The sequence below is a fragment of the Camelus bactrianus genome, chromosome 17 (assembly GCF_048773025.1).
Source record: "Camelus bactrianus isolate YW-2024 breed Bactrian camel chromosome 17, ASM4877302v1, whole genome shotgun sequence".
NCBI classification, from domain to species: domain Eukaryota; kingdom Metazoa; phylum Chordata; class Mammalia; order Artiodactyla; family Camelidae; genus Camelus; species Camelus bactrianus.
Window position 1 is genome coordinate 18,394,203 of NC_133555.1, and position 23,861 is coordinate 18,418,063.

General features: G+C 40.2%; 1 protein-coding gene across 5 annotated transcripts in view; it reads left to right on the plus strand.

Annotated features, from left to right (window-relative positions):
• The window catches only part of FRMD4B (FERM domain containing 4B), a 284,925-nt gene that overhangs the window by 123,481 nt on the left and 137,583 nt on the right, over positions 1-23,861 (plus strand). Inside the window, exon 1 of one of the 5 annotated variants that reach the window (XM_074344488.1) lies at positions 20,479-20,588. The exons of the other annotated variants lie outside the window; for them this stretch is intronic. Coding sequence (XP_074200589.1) covers positions 20,565-20,588 — 24 coding nt within the window. The 5' untranslated portion in view covers positions 20,479-20,564. Of the gene's footprint in view, positions 1-20,478; positions 20,589-23,861 lie in introns of those variants that run through there. 5 annotated transcript variants of the gene reach the window in all.

A 23,861-nucleotide genomic window follows, 5' to 3' on the forward strand; every position in this document is an offset into this window, starting at 1 on the left:
TGTACCCCAGAAACTAACACAACATTGGAAATCAACTAAACTTCAATTGGGAAAAAAAAAAAGAAAAGAAAAGCAGAAGGGCATTTCAGGTGTGGGGAAACAAGACTTTGGGGTGGTTATGAAGAGTTTTTTTTTTTAAGGCTGATGAGGAAAGAAAGAGACAAAGTCAGAGACAGACAGATTTTGATTGAGACTAACATCCGAACTTGGAAAATCTTTTAAGATTAGGATTTGATGTTTTCCTTCAGAACTTTGGGGACAAGGTGATTTAGAACCATCCCTGGCAGCAATGAGGCTGATAGATTCAGAAGAGCAGGCATAGTGGAGGCAGGAAAGGAGGGGCAGTTAGGAGGCTGTTTTAGGGATGTAGGTATATTAGTCAGGATAAGATCAGTTTTGCCATGGCAACAAACAGCCCGAGGATCCTAATGGCCTGAAGAAATAAAGGTTTATTTTTGGCTCAAACTACCTGTCCAACCACAGGTTGGCTGTAAGCTCTGCACATCACTGTCACTCAGGCTCACAGAATATTCCTGAACATTGCCAGTTGCCACGATAGAGAGTGAAGAGCTCTTCAGAACTTTGCACTGGCAGTTAAATGCTTGGCCTCTAAGTAGCTCATGTCACTTCTCTCAAGTCGTTGGTCAGAGCTGGTCACATAACCCACTGGATCACAGGGACCAGGAAAAGCAGTCCTACCAGCGAACAACATAAACACTGGTGCAGATTTTTAGTTCCTTGGGAAGCAAACCCAGAAACAGATTAACAAGCAGGAAGTTTACTAGACAGTGCTCTGAGGATCAATGCTGTGGAAAGGACTAAAAAGAAGTTGGATTGAACAGAAGGAGCCATTGGATTACACTTCATGCTCAACAGAGGGCTCAGCTGACCTCTCGGGTAGCTCTGAAACTTGAGAGTTGTCCCCAGTTGGAATAAGAGGGCTGGGTTTCCCCCTAGACTCATCCCCATCATTTGGGATGGGCTGCCCTTGAGTAAGCAGCGTAACCTTGAAGTAGGCAGCTCTCTCTAAGGGAGGGCAATTCCCAGAGGGGCCTGAGAGCTGACAGCTCAAAACACTCCCAGCAGCTGATGGAATAAGCCTAGACAGCGCATCACACAGCATCTTCAACAAATGCCTGCCCCGCAGGTGCTAGGATCAAAGCCTGAACTGCAGCAGGGCCAGCAGGAAGGAAGCAGAGTAAGGACTGCACTGAAGTGAAGGATGTGGAAGGCAACTTTAAAACATGGCTTGCCCATCAGGGTGGTCTCCCAACTGGATCCTCTACTCTATTGAAGGAATTGGGCAACCCTGGAGTCAATTAATAGTAGCAACACATACAGAAAGAAGCAAAAACTTGGTTGATACATGAAATAGGAGTCCACATATCACTGTAGAAATCCATTTTGTATATTTCCTGGTAACCAAGGACTAGAATTTTATGGCAGGAAACTGAGATGCTAAGATACCCAAAAACTGAGAAGGAAAACCAAATGTTTTAACCTGTCACTTGGCATAAATAAATTTCTAAAAGGCTGTATTATTTTCGATCAGCAAGATCAGTCTCAGGATCTTTAAAAAGCACTTTTGAACCTTAGTTGCACAGCTTGAAAAACACCAAGTTAGGAACAGACTCTCCTGCCTTTTCAAGTTGGTGTTTCTTTTTCCCTTTCCACCTCTTCTTGGTGGAGCTACAGCATAAAATAACTTCCTGTTCATCCCCTGCTTGGGTTTATTCTGAACATTATATTTGTGATGTCCAGTTTGGTTGTTGTGGAAAAGTGTGACTGACTCAAATGGGGAATAAGATCTGTAGTTTTATAAAGGAGACCATATGACTTACTTCATAGACGGGAGGCAAAAAATAATCTCTTATGAAAAAATTAACATCCCTAAGTAATTACATATGTGTGTATGTACTTATATAAAACGTATCAGCTCTAGCATCCTGGAAATAAACTTTTGCCACAGAAGAGGCTGGTAAATATGGCACATTAAATGGTACCATTTTCCTCTAAGGTCCTAATCGTTGCTAGTTTCTTGCATTTTGTGTTTGGACAAAGCTTGTTGCTTAAATAACTATTTTGTCCTTAACTAGTGGTTTTATATAGTCTTACTGTCTTGAATTAATAGCTGTTCATCATTGAGCAGCTGCTGTGTGCTCAGCCCTGTGCTTGGCACTATATATGAATTATCTTCTAAAAAAAAACTTTTGGGGATGACTTCCTTATACAAAAAGATAAAAGACAATATAAGCAAAAAAAAAAAAAGGCAATATAAGCACCCACCCACTCAGTTTTAAGGCATCTTAACATTTTGCCCTGTTTGCTCCAGATCCTTTTTTTGTAATATAATAAAATTTTGTCTGATCAGTTGAAACCAGCTTTATACCTCCCCTCTCACCCTAAAAATAATTCCGTTCTGAAATTCGTGTTTTTCATTCCCGGGCATGTTTTTATAATTTTGCCACGTATGTTTATATATCTATAAACAATATATATTATTTTAAGTTGGTAACATTTATATAAGGATGTGTCGTCATTCTGCTACCTTATTTTTCTCTCAACAGGTTTTTGGAATTTGTCTCTAAATTCGTTTTAATCCACTATCTCCATTGCATGAAATAACACCAATCTCTTGTTGATAGACATTAGGTTGTTTATAAACTTCCGGTGTCCCAAATATTACACTAAAGTTTTCAGATTTGCTTCTTTGTGCTTGTGAGCAAGAGCTTCTCTAGGGTAAATAGCAGAAAGGAGGGTTGCTAGGTTTGTAGCTTTTTTAGGTGTTATGCCTTCTCTCTTTTCTCTGTCCGTATAACAAATCTTCCTAATGGTATCACTAATGCCACTTTATTGGTTTTATATACTTGTTAGCTAATAAGTCATGGTGCTAGAATTTGAACAGAGCCCTAGCTGACTCCGACACTTAGCCTCCTGCCACCGACTTGCTGTTTTATTTAGTAAAAGGTAAACAACAGATGAAGATAAAATCTCATTTATTCACTTTTTTGCTCAACAAGCATTGGGCGAAAACATAGCTTAGTGCTTAAAAATGAAGTCTATAAACTTCCCGAATTCAAATCCTAACTCTTCTTTTGTTTGCTCTGTAAATTCTCTGAGATTTTTCTCATTAACTTTTTTTTTTTGCTGTAAAATATGGATAATTAAAGTAATTGAGTTATGCTCCTAGAATTGTTATAAAAATCAAATGTGTTGATATTTAAAACACTGAAAACGTGTTAGATATATGCATGGATGGATGGACTGATAGCTGAATGGGTAGATTAATCCCTGACAAATATTTATCATCATATATGCGGTGTTCTTGATCTTATATGTATAAATAATCATTGAAGCTTCTAAAATCTGCAGAAGCCTTGGCTCCTCCTTCCTCCTCTCCCTTCCAGATTAAGAACTATAATCTAATGTAGCAAGCAGGAAAGGGCCCACTGACTGCTGCACAGAGATGTTGTGCCCATGTGGTTTCATGGCACAGCATTTTATCAGAAGACTCCCGCATCTTAATGCTGCTGTTGTCTTCATTTATTCTAGGAAAGCAAAGATTCTCACAGCTATTTATTTTTATTTTGTTTACTTTTATTGAAATACACTCAGTTACAATGTGTCTACTTCTGGTGTAGAGCACAATGCCTCCTGCCACACATAAATTTGTTTCCATGTTCTTTTTCATTAAAGGTTATGACAAGATATTGAATATGGTTCCCTGTCTCCCAGCTATTTAGTTGTTTTATTTCTGTTTCTTCAACAGAAAGTCATTAAACCTTCTCCCTCTCAACCCTGAATCCCACTCCATATGACTGGGAGCCCTAGATTCTCACACGTGAAGGCTAGGGGACCCTGCTGACTGCTACCTTTCTCATCTGTGTAAGCTCTCCTGATATGATACTTAGATTTGCAACTGCTGAGGAATCCCAGTTATTGCAAGCATCATGCTACCCTTGGGTAATGTAGCCAGCAAATATTTTTACAGGAATTAGTTGCTCTCATTAAACTATGATTAGATGCTTATTAGTTAAGAGAGAAAAGGGCCTTGACAAAATAGGGAAATAGAACGGGTTTTAGTCAGCTGGACCTGGGTTAAAACCAAGACTTCCTTACTTACCAGCTGTGTGACCTACGTAATTCCTCTAAGCTTGTTTCTTTACTAATACAAAAGATAAAATAAGATCTACATTTTAAGTCTGGTATAAATTTAAGAATAACTTGGATTGGGAAAAGGTAGCTTTTCAAATGTAAAAACATGGATACCCTCAGAAAGTTGATCCCAAGCCTACAGGTGTCATGCTGGTCATGATGAGTGCAAACTGTGACCAGGGTTGAAGCCCAGATGCCCACATTTAATAGCTGTGTGACATGGGCAAGTTACCTGACTTCTCCATGCCTCCTTTTCTGACATGTGAGATGGGGATGATAACAGTGCCTACCTCCCAAGGTTGTTGAGGGGACCACACAAGATCTTGTAACTAAGCTCTCACTGGGGTGCCTGGCTCATGGTCAGCAGTGAAGTGTTAGCTCTGGTCATTTCTACTTAGTGAACATTTCCGAGGTGTCAGACATATGCTAAGCATTTCATATTTGCCATTTCATTTAATTCTCCTAACAATGACATGAAATAGGTGTTATTCAGCCCATTTGGCAGATGTGGAAATTGTTTAGCACTGTTCAGTAACTTATCCAAGAACCAGGATTGGCAGCTGGGCTCTGTCTAAGTCCAAATCCCATCCCCTCAGCCGTTACATGGAATGGTCTCAGTTGGCAAACCATTCAAAAAGGAACCTCTTCTTTTTCTACATTTGCCTTCGTGGGGTGAAGTGTCTTCCTAGGGCTTGCCCAGTCTCTAATCTCTGCCTCTGCCAAACCCTGTAGCCATAGCAGGTATTAATGAACTCTTTGAGGCTAAATAACTAATGTCATTTTCCCTCTACAGTCGATTCGCAGCCCAGCCTCCAGAGTGGTTCTGTTAAGAATCAGTTCATGTCATTCTCCTATTCAGAACCCTCTAATGACCTCCCAATTCCGAGAAAAAACCGGTCTCATCATGCCTGCAAGGCCCTGTATGATTGGCACACCACAATCTCTGGGTTCCTCCACCACCTGCCTCCAGCAAACACACCCAACCTCTGGTCTTTTTATTAATACTAGTAGTATATTCACTGCATTGGTTTGTTTGCTGAGGTATAGTTGATATATATGCTTCAAATGCACAGCGTAATGCTTCGGTATTTGTATATATTGTGAAATGAGCGCCAAGACATGTCTAGTTAACATAGTCACAAATTTCTGTTCTTGTGATGGGAACTTTTAAAATGTACTCTCTTGGCAGCTTTCACATATACAATACAGTATTATTAACTGTCGTTGCCATGTGGTACATGACATCCATTACATCCGTGACTTACTTATTTTATAACCGGAAGTTTGTGCCTTTTGCCCCCTTCACCCATTTCTCCCACCCCCCACCCCCCACCTCTGGCAACCACCGCTCTGTTCTCTGCATCTGTGATCTCCCTCAACCCCTGCTCTGAATTCCCTGACAGTATTCTGCTTGCTAAGTCTTCTCCAGCAGCACTGGCCTCCGTGCTGTCACTTTGACCCCAGCGAGCACTTTCCAACCTTGGAGCCTTTGCCCTTGGCATTTTCTCTGCCTGGCACATTTTGTCATCCAGAAGTCAACGTGGCGTGCTTCCGCCTGCCCCACCCCCAACACTTCCTGCAGGTCGTTCTGTAGAAGCACCCAACCAGCAAGACCATCTTTGACCGGTCTCTTATCCTGCTTAATTTTTCTCTGCAATCCTATCACCACCTGATGTTAGGAATTTGTTTATGTGCTCATTGTGTCTCTCCGACCAGAATGTTAGCTGAAGACGTGCAGAAACTTTAGCTTTTTTTCCACTGTGGTATCCTCAGTGCCTGGAAACTAATAGTCCTTCAGAAATATTTCTTGACTAAATGAACAAAGGGATCTGCTTTACCTTTTAAGAAGCTCACTGTAGCCACTGTTGGGGGAGTGGCTGCAGAGGGGTAAGAGCAGTTAGGAGGCGATTTCTGATGTCCAGCCCAGAGGCGATGGGGACCTCGGCTGGAGTGGTGGCCGCATGTGGCGGAGGAAGACACTAAGAATTCGGAGGAGGAGGCAGCAGCATGAAGGGAACTCTGTGCAAAGAGAATGTTTGCAGTCTGTGAAGTTTTGAAAATACCCAGGAAAGAAGCCATGCATGTGGAAATGTATTTGTATGTGTGTGTTTATTCTTTTTCATTATGGAAAATAGCCTCAAGCCAGTGTATGTTGATTGAGAATACACTCGTTTGTGTTCTCTGCCTGCCATTTCATTAAGGAAGCAGCATTTCAGAGAGCAAATAGCAAGCTTTTCCCTCCAGCCCCCATGGAAACGGGCTCACTCAGGGCCCCCAGCTTCTGGGCACTGCCAGCTGCAGGTCCCCACCCTGCCCAGCCCAGGGTGGGGCAGTTGGCAGTTTCTGCAGTTCTTGTCAGCTCTGACTGTCAAGTGATCACTGTTTCCTGTGCCCAGCCCTGTGGTTAAGCTCTGGAAGTTGCCCTCTTTTGCCTGACCAGTGCTAACAGATGTGTCAGACCTTTGGCTCTCTCTTCTGGGATTCTGTGGACGTCACTTATCATTCTGACCCTGTCCCAGGTCATTCTCATCCCCTGGAGTTAAGGATGGAAGGACCCTCTGGGTTTGCCCAGATTCTTGGGGGAAAAAAAAAATTCTTTCTGGTCTTCATTAGTGTTTAATTAAAAGCTTGCTTTCCCTAAGTCTTTGGCTGTGTCCAAGCTTTTTAAAAATTCTGCAGCACAGACAATATAAAGAGAGTTTGACCCTTTGAGTTACAAGAGCTGGTTATTGTATCTAATTATCAACCTCAAATAATGACAGAATCATAATCTTCTAGAACAGAAAGGAACACGAGGCATTTCCCAAATATTTCCTAAAAGCAAAGTACATTTACTGAGGAGTCCAATACCAATTTTTAAATGAAATTAATGTTTAAATTTGAAGCAATTTGGTTCAAGATATAAAGAATCTTAACTCTCAACTTGTATTTAAATTTGTGGGGTTTTTCCTTCCTTGAGGATTTTATATATTAATCTTTCTAGGTGTTGATGCCAGGTACAGTTCCAGCCGAGCTCATAAGATTTTTGCTCTCAAATTCTTTTTGGAAATGAGATTTTTTTTTTAAGTGGATGTGTTTTTCCTTTAATAAACTTCAGAAGCCAAGTCTGAGTTTCAAAAATAATTTTTTTTGAGATGTTAGTGCCAGAGTCTGAACAGGGCCTTTTATTCACTACCGAGTTGCATCAGTTTATTTTTCTTTCAGGCTCATACACTCCATTAGGTTAAAATATAGCAAAAGTTTGCCACACCTTTATGCTGCACATGGTGTGTTTTAAGTAAATCAAACTTTATTATATTCTTTCTATCCATTTCTCTTGTCTCTCTCTCTTTTTTTTTTTTTTTTTGGTGTATTTTCTCTGACCTAAATAGGTCACATTTAAACATAAATAAATTACATATATGTATATATGTGTACACATACATGTTTGTATGAAAATACATGAATACATGTACATGTGTGTGTATATATGTGTGTATCTACATCTATATCACTATATCTGAAGTTTTTTTCATAAAATAAAACCATGAGCCAACATATTTACCAAACATCACTTTTTTCCCCCCAATCTTCAACATTACTTCTAAAGATATATTACGACCTGAAGTAACTAGCCGGTACCAGTACTATGGTTAGGTTCCATAACAGATTGTATTCTTTAGAAAGTTGCTATCAATTATGATGAAGTTCAGCAAATGACCGTTTGGTGAACAACTTCATCCGTTTCCCTTGGTTTAAAGAAGAAGAAAGTGGAAAACCAGAGAACTGGTTGTGTGCCGAAGCTCCTGTGTCGCCTCCTGGTTTGGCTCGGCTCACTGTGAAATGGGGCCACGGGCACGCCCTGGGCTGCCACCTTGGAGGCGACTAGGCATTGAATAGAGAGCAGTCGAGCAAGTTACTCAAAATGCGGTGCTTGCCCCCTTCCCTTCCCCTTCAACCCCATCCAATAAGAAGGGTGAGGTGGATGGTTAAGGGCTTGAGGGACCTGTGAGGGAAAAGGTGGAGGAAGCAACCTGGGAAATAACTGCCTTTCTCGGCCCCAGAAGCTTCAGTCATGATTTACAGATATTAATGACATCAGTCTGTTTAAGTTGTCTATTTCCTTTGAGTAATTTGCATATATCCTTTGGCAGCCACGGGTGTTGGAGTCAGATGGATGTGAGCTCTAATCTGGAGCCTCATCCCTTACTGGTTGTATGACCCAGAGCATGATGCTTAATCCCCTTGAGCCTCAGTTTTCTCATCTATAAAATGGGAATATGCTATCTCATCATATTGTTGCCAGGCTTAAGTGAGAGAATGGCCTGTCATGCTTAGACTGGCGTCTGGGACATGACAGGAGCTCAATCAATTATATAAGAAAAAGATCCTGGTTAATAAAATAGGCAAAAAAAAAAAAAAGAAAGAAAGAAAAGGAAAACTCTTAGAAATGGAGTGCTCTCTTCTTCCCTCATCTAGATGAATTTACCTAAAATAAGGATAAGAGATGATACTTTGAAGCAAAAGAATTAAATTATAATTGATCTAGTAAATTGTTACAACCTTTTCATAGGACAATTTAGTTGTATCTAATCAAAATGTAAGATCTATGCCCTCTTTGATCAAACATTTCCATTTCAGGAAGTCATCGTCAGGGCATAATGGTATATGTGTAAGGATTTTTGTGGCACCACTATGTGAAATAGCAAACCAGTTGATACATGAATAAGAGAGTGATTAATTGAATGGTAGGACCTCTGAACCATGGAATTCTATGAAATCAGGAGGAGGAATGAAGTAGACCTATATGTGACAGCCCCCCAAAATTGTCAGTGGTCTATTTTGGGGTAAAAATAAACAAAAAGGACAGAACAATATCCAGGATATGTGTGTATGTGTCTGTAGAGACAAAAATACATAGACAAATGCAAGAAATGTTTATATATGTCCCTGTACCTGGGAGAACAGGCTTGGAAATATACACACTAAACCATTAATAGATTTTACCCCTAGGAGATGTAAGTGGGCAAAGGGAAAGGTTTCTACTTTCACTTTAATAATTCAGAATTTAAATTGTTTATGGCAAGGGTGTGTGTAAATTTTTACAACTTTGTAAAACTTCCTGTTCAAAACATTTGATCCAGGCTGTTGTGCAGAGTATTTCTGGAGAACAAGGATCTGTCCAGTTTAACCTGTGTCCCAACACCCAGCATGCAGCAGTGTCTCTCCAAGTGTTTGTCTTGTGTGTCTACTTAATAATGATCATTAGTTATTATTGATGTGATTGCTATTGAATAAAAAGCAATATCTGTGCTCCTTGGAGAACCGTGGAGCTTTTTTATCATTAAAATAACCGAAGTCCATAAATTTGATTGTTACAAAAATGCATGGCTTCAATGTGAAAGCATTTTATCAAACGTATATATTCACCATATAGTTTCTAAACATATCATGGCATGCATATTACATTAATATAACATTTTATGGAGGTGAGATCATTCTGTACATCTTAGTTTGAAATGTATTTATTTACTAACATATTTTAGATACCGATCTGTTTTTTATAACTGTTATGTATTCAGTGGTATGAATGTACCTCAATTAATTCTACCAGTCCCCTCTTAGGGGACATTGAGGTTGTCTCCAGTTTTTACTGAGACAATGCTACAGTGTCCATCCTTCTATGTAAAACATTTGTGGGAGAATTTCTATAAGATACCTACCTTGTTTGCAAGGAATTTGAATGTCCAAAGAGGTTGTACCAATTTATGATGCCCACTGAGTGAGCAAGACTCCTTTTCCACACCATAGCCAACAACTTTTTATTTATACCATTCTACTAGCGAAAAATTGATATTGTATGTCTGTTTTCATTTTATCTCCTTAACGAGGGGAGCTGTCCACTTTTCATAACTTTCTTGAGGGCCTTGATGCCTTCTTGAACACTGGAAATGTACTTGCTTGAGAACATCAGGGGAAACATACTCTGCCTTTCATCACAGTATAAATTAGTTTGCATGTTTCAGAGCCAGGCTGGGGAGCAGATTTTTGTCTCTTAGAATATGTTTGTCATCTCAAAGTGATCTGGAATTTCCTTGCACAGTTAAAGTAAGTTTATGCAGAGCATTGCTGGTTAAAATCCAAGTCTCATAAAGACAGATTTTCATACAGTCTCTCTGCCATGCACGAAAGTCATAAGGTTTAGAAATAGCTGCAAAATAGTTAATTTCTTTTTACGTTCATTATACTGTTTGGTTTTGTACTATGGTTTCCTCATATACTATTTAGTGGATTTTAACAATTTTGTTTTATCCTGTCTGCAATGTTCTCAACTTCGTTTAGATGAACTTGAAAGGGATCACCAAGGCTTTATTTATTTACTTATTTACTTTGTAAACAAGGGATACAGCTTAGAGGAGGAGAACAGAAGGAGGATGTGCTGTTTATTTTCTCTTTTTACACCTTTTCTCTTTTGAATGCCCGAGGCCTTCAAGCTTATTTGGCCCTCAAAATCCATATTTATTAACTTAAATCTAATTTAGCCAGGCTTGAATTGTGTCAATGAGATTTCGCAGCCACAAGCGACCATGAAACTGTCATTTGTCTCATTTCGGGAAGCACCAGAACTGATTACCTGGGTGGTGATTGAAACTGCTGGTCTCGTTCACATCATGGCTATTCGAGCAATTGCACCCTGCGGGGGAGGATGGATTGCCCTGCAGATGTGTTCCTGTGCAGGCTCTCACCAGGGCCAGTCTAACTCAGAGGTAAATTGGAATTATTACAGGAAGCCCTTCAAAGAGGGCTTTTGTCGAATCTGAAAAAAAAAACATATGTGCATGTATACGTATAACTGAATCACTTTGCTGTACACCTGAAACTAACATTTTAAATGGACTACCCTTCAATTAAAAAACAAACAAAGAGGGCTTTTGTCGTGTTTTAACTGTCCAGCACTCCCCGTCGGCATTCTGTTAGCACCCCGACTCCCTTCCAGAGGTGCCCAGCAAGCAGATGGTTAAAAGGCAGGTGCCTGTGCAGCCTTCCTACCATGGCCACCAAGGGGTCCCGATCTCCCTGTCTGCCCCCATTCACCGAGGGGCTAGGCCCGAGGCCTCAACCTGGCCTTGATACCTGTGTGCTCCTGCACTCTGAGTTTTGAGCTAGAGGAGGGAACGTTTTGAAGTCAGGACCATCAAGGCAGCAGCGAGGGTGGAACACAGACAAGACAGTTGTGTAATATGGTATTGGCTGTGTTTGCTCCCTTATGGGTTCTCTTGTTTCCTGTTCACTTTCTAAGCCTCCTTCCAGGAACCCTTGTTGGTTTTTTTGTTTGTTTGTTTGTTTGTTTTTTTTTTTGCTTCTTCCATCCTGGGAGGCCTTGTTTGGTTCTAGGATCAATATTACCTCTTGTGTTAAATGGGAGTATCCTGGTTGGTCCGTAAGTCAGTGCTTCCCAATTTTTTTTCATGTCATAGAGTACATACAAGATGGTACCCAGGGTAAATGTTTATGAGGCTGCTCAGAACATGAGGTGACCATTTGCAGGATCTCAGGCCGCCTTGAGGGCTGAGAGGACCAATAGCTCAGGGTACCCATTGCCTGTTACATCCACACATTAGTTGTGAAGCTGTGATCAACACTAATCACGATGGCCCTATCCGTCTTGTCAGTGATTGGTTTTGGGTAAACATATGACGCAGGACTGGCCAATGGGGTGCAATTTGCTGATACATTTCTTGAAAAGCTCTCTTTACTCTAAAAAAAAAAAAAGAAAAAAAAAGACACTTAAGAAGGAAATGGCCCTTCTTTTGGAGTAAGGATGTGATGCCTGTAAGAGTGGCAACTGTATTGCAGCCATGAGGGAATGTTAGCTTCAAGAGAACATGCTGAGTGGAAAAAATAGAAGGAACCTGGGGCTTTGATGGCAGTGCGGTCTGCAGACCTCACCAACTTTGAAACTATCCTTCCTTTAAAGATACTCAGATAATGGATTCATATTACTAAAGTTATTTTTGCTTTTATTTGTTTGTTACTTACTGCAAAAAGCATTCTCATGGAAGATCTGCTCAGAACTTGAGGATCATGAATTATAAAAGAGTTGTCCAACCAAAAAGGTGCTCAAAATAAGAAACTTTTGAAGAAAGAATGGAATAAGAACTGGAAATGTGCTGGTAAAAGGAAAATGTTTAAGTTCAGAATGAGATGGATAGAAGTAGAAGGAAACTCTTTTAAAAAGTGCTTTATGTTAAAGTAGAATTTCTCTATTAGTATGTTAGTAGTCTTGACCAGAAGTATTTGCCAGCATCTCAGTGAAACATTAGAGGAAAGAAAGGGATTCTAAGTAACAACTACAAGAGGCAGAAGAGCATCTGAGTCAGAAGCCTGAAGCCTGGAGCCAAATGTCTAAGTTCATATCCTGTATCTGCTACTTCCTAGCTGTGTGGCTTCATGTAAGTTACTTAACCTCTCTGTGTTTCCGTTTTCTCATCATCTGTAAAATAAAGATAATAATAGTCCCTACCTCAAAGGTATTACTGGGTATATCTTTATAAAGTATGGGAACAGCATCTGGTGTATATTGAGTACTATGTAAGTGTTTGCTATTATTAATTTGCAATTGTCATCCAAAAATACCTGATTTCAAAAAAAAAAAAGTCACTTCAGCACAGGTGTTTCTCCCACTACACAGTCACTAGAGTGGCTAAATTAAAAAGCTCTATAATACCAAGTGTTGGCAAAGACCTGGCATACATTACTGATGGAAGTGTAAAATGGTATATAGCCTTTTGGTAAACTGGGAGTTTCTTTAAAAAAATTAAACATGCATCCACCCTACGAACTATTAGCTCCACTTCTATGTATTTATTCAAGAAAAATGAAAACATGTGTACATAGATACATACACACACAAACACACAAATACACACACACAAACGAACCTTATACATGAAAGATCATAGCATATTTCTTTATAATACCCCCAAACTGGAAATAGCTCAGGTTTCCATGAACAGGAGAATAGATAAATAAACTAGTATATTCATATAGTGGAATACCTATTCATCAATAAAAAATGAATTAACTGCAAATACATCCAACACCGTGAATGAATTTCAAAAACATTTTGCTCAGTGAAGGAAGCCAGACATCAAGGAATAAATACTCTATAATTCAATTCATATGAAGTTCTAGAGCAGGAAAAACTAATCTATGGTAATAGAAATCTGGACAGTGGTTGCTTATGGGGGATGGAGAAAGATTGGCAGAGGCAATTGGCAGAATATTCTGGAAATATTCAATATCATTGTAGGGTTGTGGATAATATAGGTGTATATATTTGTCAAAAGTGTTCAAATTGTAATACTTAAAATGTGTATATTTTACTACGTGTAACTATTTTTAATTTTTTGTTTTTTATTTTTAAAAAATATTTTTAAATTTTATTTATTTATTGTTGTTCTTGTTGTTGTTGTGGGGGAGGTAATTAGGTTTATTTATTTACTTACTTGTTTTAATGGAAATACTGAGGATTGAACCCAGGACCTCGTGCATGCTAAGCATGCACTCTACCACTGAGCTATACCCTCCCCCCTGCTATTTTTAAAATGAAACAAAAAGCACTAGCAGATGCTGCACGAGTCTTGGGAAGTACATGTACAAGGTGAGCATCTTTTCATCCCAGGTAACAAGAAAGATATCAAAGATTAGGAGAGTCATGTCAAAAGGACTTGACTTGAAGAAGCTCCCATGGGCCAACATGGGACAACGTGAACATCAGTAAGGACAATAACTTTAATAGATTGAAACACATGTACTTAAATGCATGTGTTTATAAATATTTTAAAACCATTGGCATCCATTGAAAATACCAACTCATTATTTTGAAAACTGGTAAATAAAGGTGAAGAATCAAGCATTTGCTCTGCCTTCCCTATATGAATTGTACCACTGGGTAACCCATTAATAGATGAGAGGAAATATTCTAGAGGGGAGGTTACGGCTCAAGTGGTAGAGCGCATACTTAGCATACACAGAGTTCTGGGCTCCATTTCCAGTACCTCCTCTAAAAATAAATACGTAAACCTAATGCCTTCCCCCTCAAAAAACAAAAGCAAACAGAAAATATTCTAGCTCGTAGGGGTGATAGAATTGGAAAGTTATCATGTTACGACCCTCAATCAATTACATGATCTAGCTACTGAACTCATATCACAAAAAGAGATAGCCCTAATGAGAAAACACAGATGGGTGACTAATGAGACAGTCTTGCCAAAAAAGATCTAACTGGGATCTGATCAAGCCATCAGACGCAAGCAACCCACAGGAAATACCGTGGACAGAGGGCCATGTTCAAAGACACCATAGAGATGTAGTCAGCAAAACTCAGATGATAGAAGTTCCAGCCCAGTTTCTTCAACAAATAAATTGTGATGAGAGGAGAGAAAAAGAGGGAGAGAGATGACTGGAAGGGGAACTTACAGATTAGCAGAGATTTAAGGGAAATATCAATAGATTGCAAAATGTAGATATTTTTGGATCTTCATTCAAACAAACTTGAAAAAAAACTCATTAATAAGACAACTAGAAATTTGAACACTAAGTGGACACCTGATGATATTAATGAGTATTGTTTTAGGTAACTGGAGTTGTGTGTTTTTAAAGGGTTCTTAGCTTTTATATTGAAATATTTACAGATGAAATTATTTGAAGTCTTAGATTTACTCCAAAGTAATACATACAGAAGGACAGAGAATACTGATGAGAATATTAATGAAACAAGATTAATTAATGAATTAATTAATGAAACATGTGTTGATAACTGTTGAAACCGGGGCGGGGGGATGGATACAAGGGATTTCATTACACCAATCTACCACTTTTTGTAAGGGCTTGAAATTTTTCACCATGAAAAGTTTTGTTTCAATTTCAAAGGAACACAAAGGAAGAGAAAAGGGGAATAACAAAACAAATCTTGAAAAAAAAACCCAAAAAAACAAAACCAAAACCCAACCAGATTCTGCAGAAATACAGGAAGGAAATCTAACAGCATGCCTGAATGTTAACCCCTGAACGTATTTCTCCCTGTCTGCAGCAGCCAAATGAGAAGGCAGTGGTTAAGACTGTAAGCCCTGGGTTCAAATACTGTTCTTCTACACCCAGATGGGGACACTTCTGTTACCAGATCTTCTGAGCCTCCGTCTCTCACTTGTAAAATGGAGATGAACTAGTACCTACTTCATAGGTTTGTTGTCAGGATGAAAGAAGAATCTGTGTTAAGTGTGGAGCGTCGTACCTGGTACTGCAAGCACTCAAAAAATGTGGGCTTGTTGACTGTTAGTTTATTGCACGTGACATTTAAGATTAGAAAATAGAACAAAGAATATGTGCACTTTTCAGTGAAGGCTGGAGCATTTTTGACGACTTCTCGGCTTTGAAGGTCTTTTTCTGTTCATTTTTCCAAACACAGGACTGAGATTAGACTTTACAGTGTTCTGCGCCTCAGAAACTGCACGTGCCTTATGGTAAAACCAAATCAGAAGTCACGGCCGCTCATCTTGTGAAACAGATAGAGAGGAGCTCCCCGCAATGCCCGCCTTTCTCCCTAGCTCTCTTCACCTCTGGTTTTCTATTTATAATTAAGAAAGCCAGAGAATCCGCCTAGAACTAGAAACTTCCCTCTTTTTCTGCCTGGAGGGGAATGTGAGTAATGGACTTTTCCATCAGGGTTGTTTTTCCTGGACATGGTGTACCACCTCCAACTGCTGAAACATGTGATCCTGAAGGAGACCTTAAATAAACCTCCAAGGTTCCTTATCGGCCAGCGACGCTGTCCCAGTTTCTAATAAATGATGAATTTGTTTTCTATTTTTGGTGCTCTTCCTTTTTAAACAGAAGTTCTATTCATTCAAAATATTAGTTGAGAGATTTCCATGTGCCCCGTGTTATAGCCCCAAACAAGGCAGAAATGGTCCTGAACTCAGCCCCCTACATCTCCATCCACATGGCCGGCTGCTTCTTAACCCCCAGTCCTCATCCAGAAGCTCTCCATTCCTCTTCATCACGTCCTCCTGCTTTCGTTTCTTCATAGGTCATATCCTCACCTGGAATTACCTTATTTATTAACTGATTTATTTTTTATCTCTTGCCCCGCTCTGCACATCTCTCCTTTTCACCACTGTGTCCCCACCACGTAGCCCAGGACCCAGCTGCATAATTGGTAGGACCCAGAGCAGACTGAAAAGGTGGGGCTCCTTGTTAAAAATGTATTAAGAACTACAAGACAGCAGAGCATTAAACCAAGCACGGTGCCCTTCTGAGCATGGGATCCTGTGGGACTTCGCAGGTCTTACAACCATTTTTATAAGGCACCCCCAAAATAGTTATTGGAAGTAATGCAAATCTAAGAAAAACCATCAGCAGCCCAAGGAACGCTGGCAGACAGATTGATAAAAGATTGAAAATGGGAACCAGTGTGTGTGTGAAAGGGATGCCTAAGTCCTCAACTGCAGGGCTGACTGTGAGGTGAAAAATAAAATGATCACTCTGCTCACCTTGAGAAACACCGAGCCTGGGCTGTACATCCCTGAAGGGTCAGGACCACACTGTTTTCATCTTGGACATCCCTTGCAGGGCTTCTGCACATATGTGGTGCTCCATGAATATTTGAAAGGAACTGAATTAGTTCTAGAGGCAGAATTAAAGAAAGATGAGGAGTTATGAAAGAAATAGTCCTTTCTTTAATGCAGGCCTCACTATATTCAGGAGGAGATGAGCCGGTCTTAAAGTTTTTCCTCTTAGTTTATGATGAGTGGTTCAGAGCAGTGCTCAGATGTCAGTTTTGGAAAAACTGCAGTAGATTGCCCGTGGTGGGATTTTTATGGTGTGTCTGGCATTCGTTTGGTGTATGGAGGGTTCTGTGATGAAAAATGATAGTTTTATGATAAATGCAAAGCTTCGCATAAGGATTTCTAAGACTCTCTTTCTTTAAAAATCGGGACTACACTTCCACATATTTTTCCCTAAAGTGATGGATGTGTTTCCCTTGTCCCACTTGTAGGGGTGGTGAAAACCCCCACAAAGTCACCAGTACCCTTGTCCAAGCTCACCAGTTAGTGATCATCCAAGTGTGTCACCGTTTGCATTTTATAGGCATGATTTCTCATATGCCCATACTTCATTTGGACCTATTCTGGGGGTATAATTTCATTTTCAAGGGGACTCCTTAACGAAGCTCCCCGAGTCTATGTTCCTGGATCCCGGGTTAAGCCCTGGCCCGTGTCTGACTGCCTGGCAGGAGCCATTTGAAGAGCAGAGGTTTCCAGTTGGATGTAGACTGAGATTTGCTGCTATTCCTGTTTGGGCCTCTCGAGGACTGCTTCCTAACTAATGCCCTGACCACAGAACTCCTATCAGACGCCCTGGTGCTGCAGGAAGTACCCCTTTCCCCAAGGCTGAATCGCTGGTGCCTCGGCCTCCCTGTGTCTTTGCACCTGCAGCCCCACCAAGCTCCCCAGTTCCTTGTGGGTGGTCACCCAACTTGTTGGACAGTGTTGGTCGGCTGACGATGAGTATCTGATTCCAGTTATCCTGGTTCCCATGAACTGATGTATTAGATAGGACCTTTTTATTTGCAAGTCAATTTTTAAAGAATTTAAACCGGTGTTTAGGTAGAAGTAGAAATTATAGTGATTCAGACAGTCATTGGACTCTGTCTCTCTCCAACTCCTCTGTCCGGCCTGGAGTACTCTGACAGCCCCAGACTCTCATCCCAGAAGCTTTATATCTCCAGGACAAACAGAAACAGATATTTCTCCCCTGATCCCAGTAACTAGGGAATATGAATCTAGAGTATTTTTATTGGTTATCCCTGAATCACGCGTTCATCCCATGATATGGCGGCGTGGGGTAAGTTCACCCTAGTCATCTGGATAATGTCCTCGTAGAAAAGCAGAGATCTGTGATTAGAAGAAGTGAAACAGGCTTTGGATAGGCAAAAACAGCAGGTGCTCACCCTGATCTTCTCCTAGTTCCACTCTTCCTCTTCCTGTGTGCTCCGTAGCCCGACTTTGTCCCAACTCTGCATTTGGTCTGTCAGCCTGCTTCTGGCCCTTCAGAGTTGGCCTGGCCTCCTGGTCTTAGGCCATTCTTTGGCCTCGATTCTGAACCTGTTCATCAAAATTATTTTTCTCCTTCAGCGGTAAAAAGTTCTTACCATGTGGTTGGAAATGTCACACAAGGTCTCTCAGTGAGACAGTCCAACCCAATGAGAAAAATCTACATTTACTGAGTTTTTACTGCTATACATACTGAAATAGTAGGTTCCCCCAAATTAGAAAGTCATTCCCCATCTCCCCGCTAAGAAGATTCAAAACAAATATTTGAGGCCAGCTTGAATATATAAAAATTTAGGAATGTAGATGAAATAATCAATATTTGCTTCTAATATTTAAGATCATTTGTCCTATACAGATCAATAGCTTGGGCGGCTGCTGTATTGCACTCTCCCTCTTTATGAAGTCATTTTTCAGCCTCTTCATGTGTGTCTGTGTTGGCCCTGCAACCAAAATCCCTCTTTGAATCACCCTCCTAGCTTACCCAAGCACAGCATCTTTGCTTCTGCCTCAGTTGTTTGAGCTACAGCCTTTTTTCAGTCTCCATGTATGATACTTCCCTGGGAATATTATTGCATGACTTTCCCCCTCCTTTTCCCTTCATTCTGTAGCTGTATCTGCGTGGTGTTCCAGCATAACCACCTAATGTATGGCCTTTTAAAGTAACGTTTAAGTAACTTGTTTATTCTAACATTCAACCCCTCCAATTGTGAGGTCCCATGCCCACAATAATTACAGACCATCTGTTAAATTCTTTGCCACCTTTTCTGTTGATTTCATCATGCAACCCTTATAAACATCCACACTTGGCATTGAATGAGGCTGTTTCTAGCTTTTGTGTCTTCCCCTGACAGTACATTGTGGTTCAAAGTAGTTAGAATCTTTGAAAGGACTTGAAGACAAAGCTCTCTCTCCTTTCTGAGGGATAGGGGGCTTTGGGGGGGGGCGGTTGACACCTCAACGTTTATTTAAATACATTGTATGTGTCTATCTGCCTGGCAAATTCTTTGTGCTTTGTATACACAATTTCATTTAATTCCTCCAACACTAGTACTAATGAGATAGAGATTTTTATCTCCATTTCACTGAGGAAATGAATTCTCAGAGAGGTGAAGTAAGTTTCCCAAGGACATACAGCTATAAAACGCAAGGTTTGTCTGGCTCTAGAACTCATACCATGGACTTGCACAAAATTCCAGAAGGTTCTTTTCTCAGGTGGGAGAAACATGTCACAGGCTCCTACTTAACCATTCTAAAAATAACAAGTGGATTTATTATTTTTCCTAGATTCTATATATTTTTTTCCTCTGCTTCACCTTGACGTGTAATGGATTTTGATTATTCCTTATCCATTGAGTATTTTCAATAATAATGCTTTTGTTAAATGAAAATGTTGGAATACATCCTTTTTTGAGACCGCAGTCATCCTGCCAAGATTTTCTGTATGTGGCTAGCATTGCTGATGCTGGCTGATCTTACTAAGGTTGTCCCATGGAATTCTGAATTTCCTTCTGATTGGAGAAGCTACTGGCCCAAAATGGCACAGTTGAATTAAATGTTATTTCTGTTTGTATTCATTAAGTTCCCTGCCTTGTTCAGAGTGTATCCAAACTGAAGAGCCAAAATTGAAGTTTGGATCCTTAGATGGCATCGTCCATCTGTGAATTATTATCCAGCCCAGAGCATGTATAATCAATGAAGTAAACATGTCATCATTCTTTTCTGCGTGTGTGATCAATACAAAATTTTATTAATGAGATCATTTACATTCTTTTGTTCATCTTGTGAATTTTACACTTGAAGCATGTCTCAGCTTCCACTAGCCACTTTTCAAATGCTTAATAAGCACATGTGGCTAATGGCTTCCTATGGTGAACACACAGCCGGTGGACCCTGGAATCAAAATGCTATATTTTAACAACTTGTAATAAATAGCCAACATTGTTTCATCATATCTTCTTTGCAACTGTTGAAGTTTGTTAAGAAGTATCAATCAAGTGTTTTGCTGTGAAGAGAGGCTTTCCATGGCCAAAAAAAAAACCCAACAAACAAATTGCAGAGATTTTTGGTTGCTGGATTTTTTTTTTCCCCTCACTGCTCTCCTGACTCATGTTGAAAGGCTTTTGTTTCTAATCAAAGCAACAAATGGTAAGGTCATTTCCTTGCGATTATATGGCAGCGGAAGGCGTCGGGGTTTTTAGGTCCCTACTTCCACCAGCTTGTATTTGGCGAAAACGCGCGCACACACACACACACCCATCACAAGTGCTTAATACATGTGTCCTTTGTCCTGCCCGTTCTCTCCAGTCCCTTTAAATGAGCCGAGATCATGGTTCGGAGGTAAGAACAATTTCTTTTATAATCTTCTGACTACAGGCAGTGTAATGGTGCTTCTGGATCTCTTCCTGGCATTTCTTAGAGAATCGAGGGCAGATTTTCATATTATACTGGGGGAGACTAGTTTAAGTACTAGTATTTCAGAACCCAACTTTTGAAAAGGAAGCTCCAAGAAATGTTTATCTTCCCTTTTTTCAAGGAGTTACTCCTTCCCCAAAAGAGCTGGAGCAACTCCAGTTTGATACTAAAGTGAAGATCATCCTTAATGCTCATCTTTCGGACGGCTTTCCTGTCATTGTTTTAAATGTTATCTCTGCTCCCTTTAAAGTCCTAAAAGGCTGATTTCTTGTTTTTCACTTGGGAACTTTGGTAATTATTGTTGAAATGTACGATTCCACCTCACTGCCCCCCCCAACTACCATCCTCTTTCTTTTCTTTCTTTTAATTTTTATTCTTAAATTCTAAAGACTCGAGCTCCTTTATGGATGTGGAAAGGACAGCGAGAGGGCAGGAGCGGTGTCCATAAGCAACACGAAAACGCTTTTAGATTTGCAGTTGTTAATCATCTCCTCAACACAGTGTGTTCAGAACCTTCTCTATTTCTGTGAGCATTTGGCAGCAAAGATCCTGGGGGGGACTAGAACTCATTAGTAGCTTTTCTAAAAGGACCTTTTAATGTACGTCCCTGTCTTGCCTCGAGACAGAAACAGGAAAATTGAATTCCATCCCCCAGTCTAGTTTATGGTGAAGACTCTGTGTGATCAGAATTGAACAGCTCCAGATAGGGACCTCAGAAATGCCATTTTGGGGGATGGCTATCAGTTAATTCATAACACTTTTATGATTTGTCAAAGGAAGTCCTACATCCTAATTAAAGGGAAGCTTTTTTTTTTCTTCCTCCCTTGTAATGTGGTTATGGTAAACTCATCAAGTCCAATTCTGTGTGTCCATTTTTTTTCCCCCTTCATGGCTAGATGTTGTGAGGGAGGAGGGGAGAGAAATCTGGGTAGACTTAAGAAAACAAAGGAAATTGTCTCATCCAGGAGGCTGTAAAGCTCTTGGATATGGAAGGAAGTCTGAGGAGGAAGTGGGTAGGATTGGGTAGACTAGAGAAACGTCAAGGAAATAAATATATCACAATAGAGACTGGGACAGCACCCCCGTGGCATAACCTGACACAATAGCATGGCCTTAGAAATGAGCCAACTGTCTTTAATCAGTCTTGTCTAAAGGAGTAGGAAGGAATATAGTCGAATCCAAAGTGCAGTCCTTGACCTGGATTCTCAGGGAGGCACTGTGGTGACCCAGAGCCACACATTTCATGATTCTATTCTTCAGTTTCAGGCCATAGAACCTCCCTAGAAGTAAGACCATGTTGTAATGCAGCTCTTTCAAGAATCAGAAACTACCTCTCTCAACAGAGGATCTAAAACATTCCCAGGCATACCAAATTCCACTCCAAAGCCTGTTCTTTTGTTCCAGGGCAGCGTTTATTTGGTCTTCATTTGGAGTATACAGGAAAGTGGTGATGACTGGAGCGGAGGTTCCTATGGACAAATAACAACCTCCCCCAGGCCCCTCCCCCAATGGAGAGAGTGCTCAGGGACTCTGGGGATGGTTGGGGATGGGTGGTGGGCAAATACCATTGGTTGAGTAGAATTGTTAAACATATTTATGCCATGGAATATCTGAGCTGGAAGAAACCTTGCAAGTCACTCTGTCCAGTCCCTTCGTGCTATTACTGAGGAGATTAAAAGCCAGAGGAGTGGAGGAATTTTCCTAAGATCTCATCTCCCATTAGGAGCAGGGCACAGCCCGGAGGTCCTCTCTCTTGGGTCCTGGTTCTGTGCTCTGTCCACCCCAGGGCTGTTTCTAGGACCAGCTGGTTGCTTTGTCTCATTTCCACCATCTCTGCATTTCATGCAGCATGAGTCTCTTCTCCTGCACTCATTTTCTGTCTGGAAAGAGAAATGTGGAGCTGCATCCCAAATGAGGTCTACTTCTTTATACACTGCTTCCAGCTGCTGGCAGACACCAGTGGGCAGGTACACAAAAGACCCCAAGAGAGGACCAGCAGTCTTGTCACAAGTCATAACAAATTGTAACACTAGGTAAAGCTGTACTAAAACACCTTCTCTTTGCTTTGAAAGTACTGTCAGAACCTGAATATATCAGTTAGCTCTTAGTAAAGACCTGTTTCAAGATCGTAATTCAGGTATGAGACTTTCATTTGTCCCTGTTCTGGATATTGTGAAGCTCCAAGTAAGACTTTTTCTTGCTTAATGTTGGAAAACTACAAACATTTTTATTTATTTTTTTCTGGGGAATTTTTACTTGTTTGGTTTTTTTTTTTAATTGAAGTATAGTTGATTTACAATGTTGTGTTAGTTTCTGGTGTACAGCATAGTGATTCAGATAGATAGATAGATAGATATCCCTCTTCCTTTTCTTTTTCATTATAGGCCATTACAAGATATTGAATATAGTGTTCCCTGTACTATAGAGTAGGACCTTGTTATTTATCTATCTTGTATATAGTAGTTAGTATCTGCAAATCATGAACTCCCATTTTATCCCTCCACCTCCCAACCCTTTTCTCCCTGGCCCAAAATTTTAAAATGAAGACTTTTTCTAAACTGGAAAGATAAAGCTGAGTACAGGTGAAATATATGTTAACATGTATTAGTATAATCTGGTGAGGTTAGGCAGATAGTTTATCATTCCAATAATAGCAATCAAAGCAATGGAAGATATTGGGCACGTTCTCTATTTTAGATGCTCCCCCCCCCCCCCCACCGTAAGCCTTTGTAGATGAAGCTGTAAAGTACATGTTCACTCTGTCCTCTTGTCTTGGTTTATTTCCTCTTTTGGTTTTCTTTTTCTTCCATCTTTGCAAGTTAGAATGAACAAGTCAGCAGAGTTTGTACTTTTTTTTTTTTTTTCCAGTATATGTGCTGCTGAAGCAAACACTGTACTTGGCTTTTTTTCCCCAAGATTTTACTTTATACCACCCTTTCTTTTTCTTTTTCTTTTTTATTTATTTATTTTTATTGAAGTGTAGTTGATTTACAAGGTTGCGTTAGTTTCAGGCGTACAGCAAAGTGATTCAATTATACATACATATATGTATTCTTTTTCAGATTCTCATCCATTGTAGGTTATTACAAGGTATTGAACATAGATCACTGGGCTACACAGTAGGTCCTTGTCGTTTATCTGTATCACCCTTTCTATCAGAGGTGTTTATAGTCACGTTTTCCAGTCAGGAATGGGATT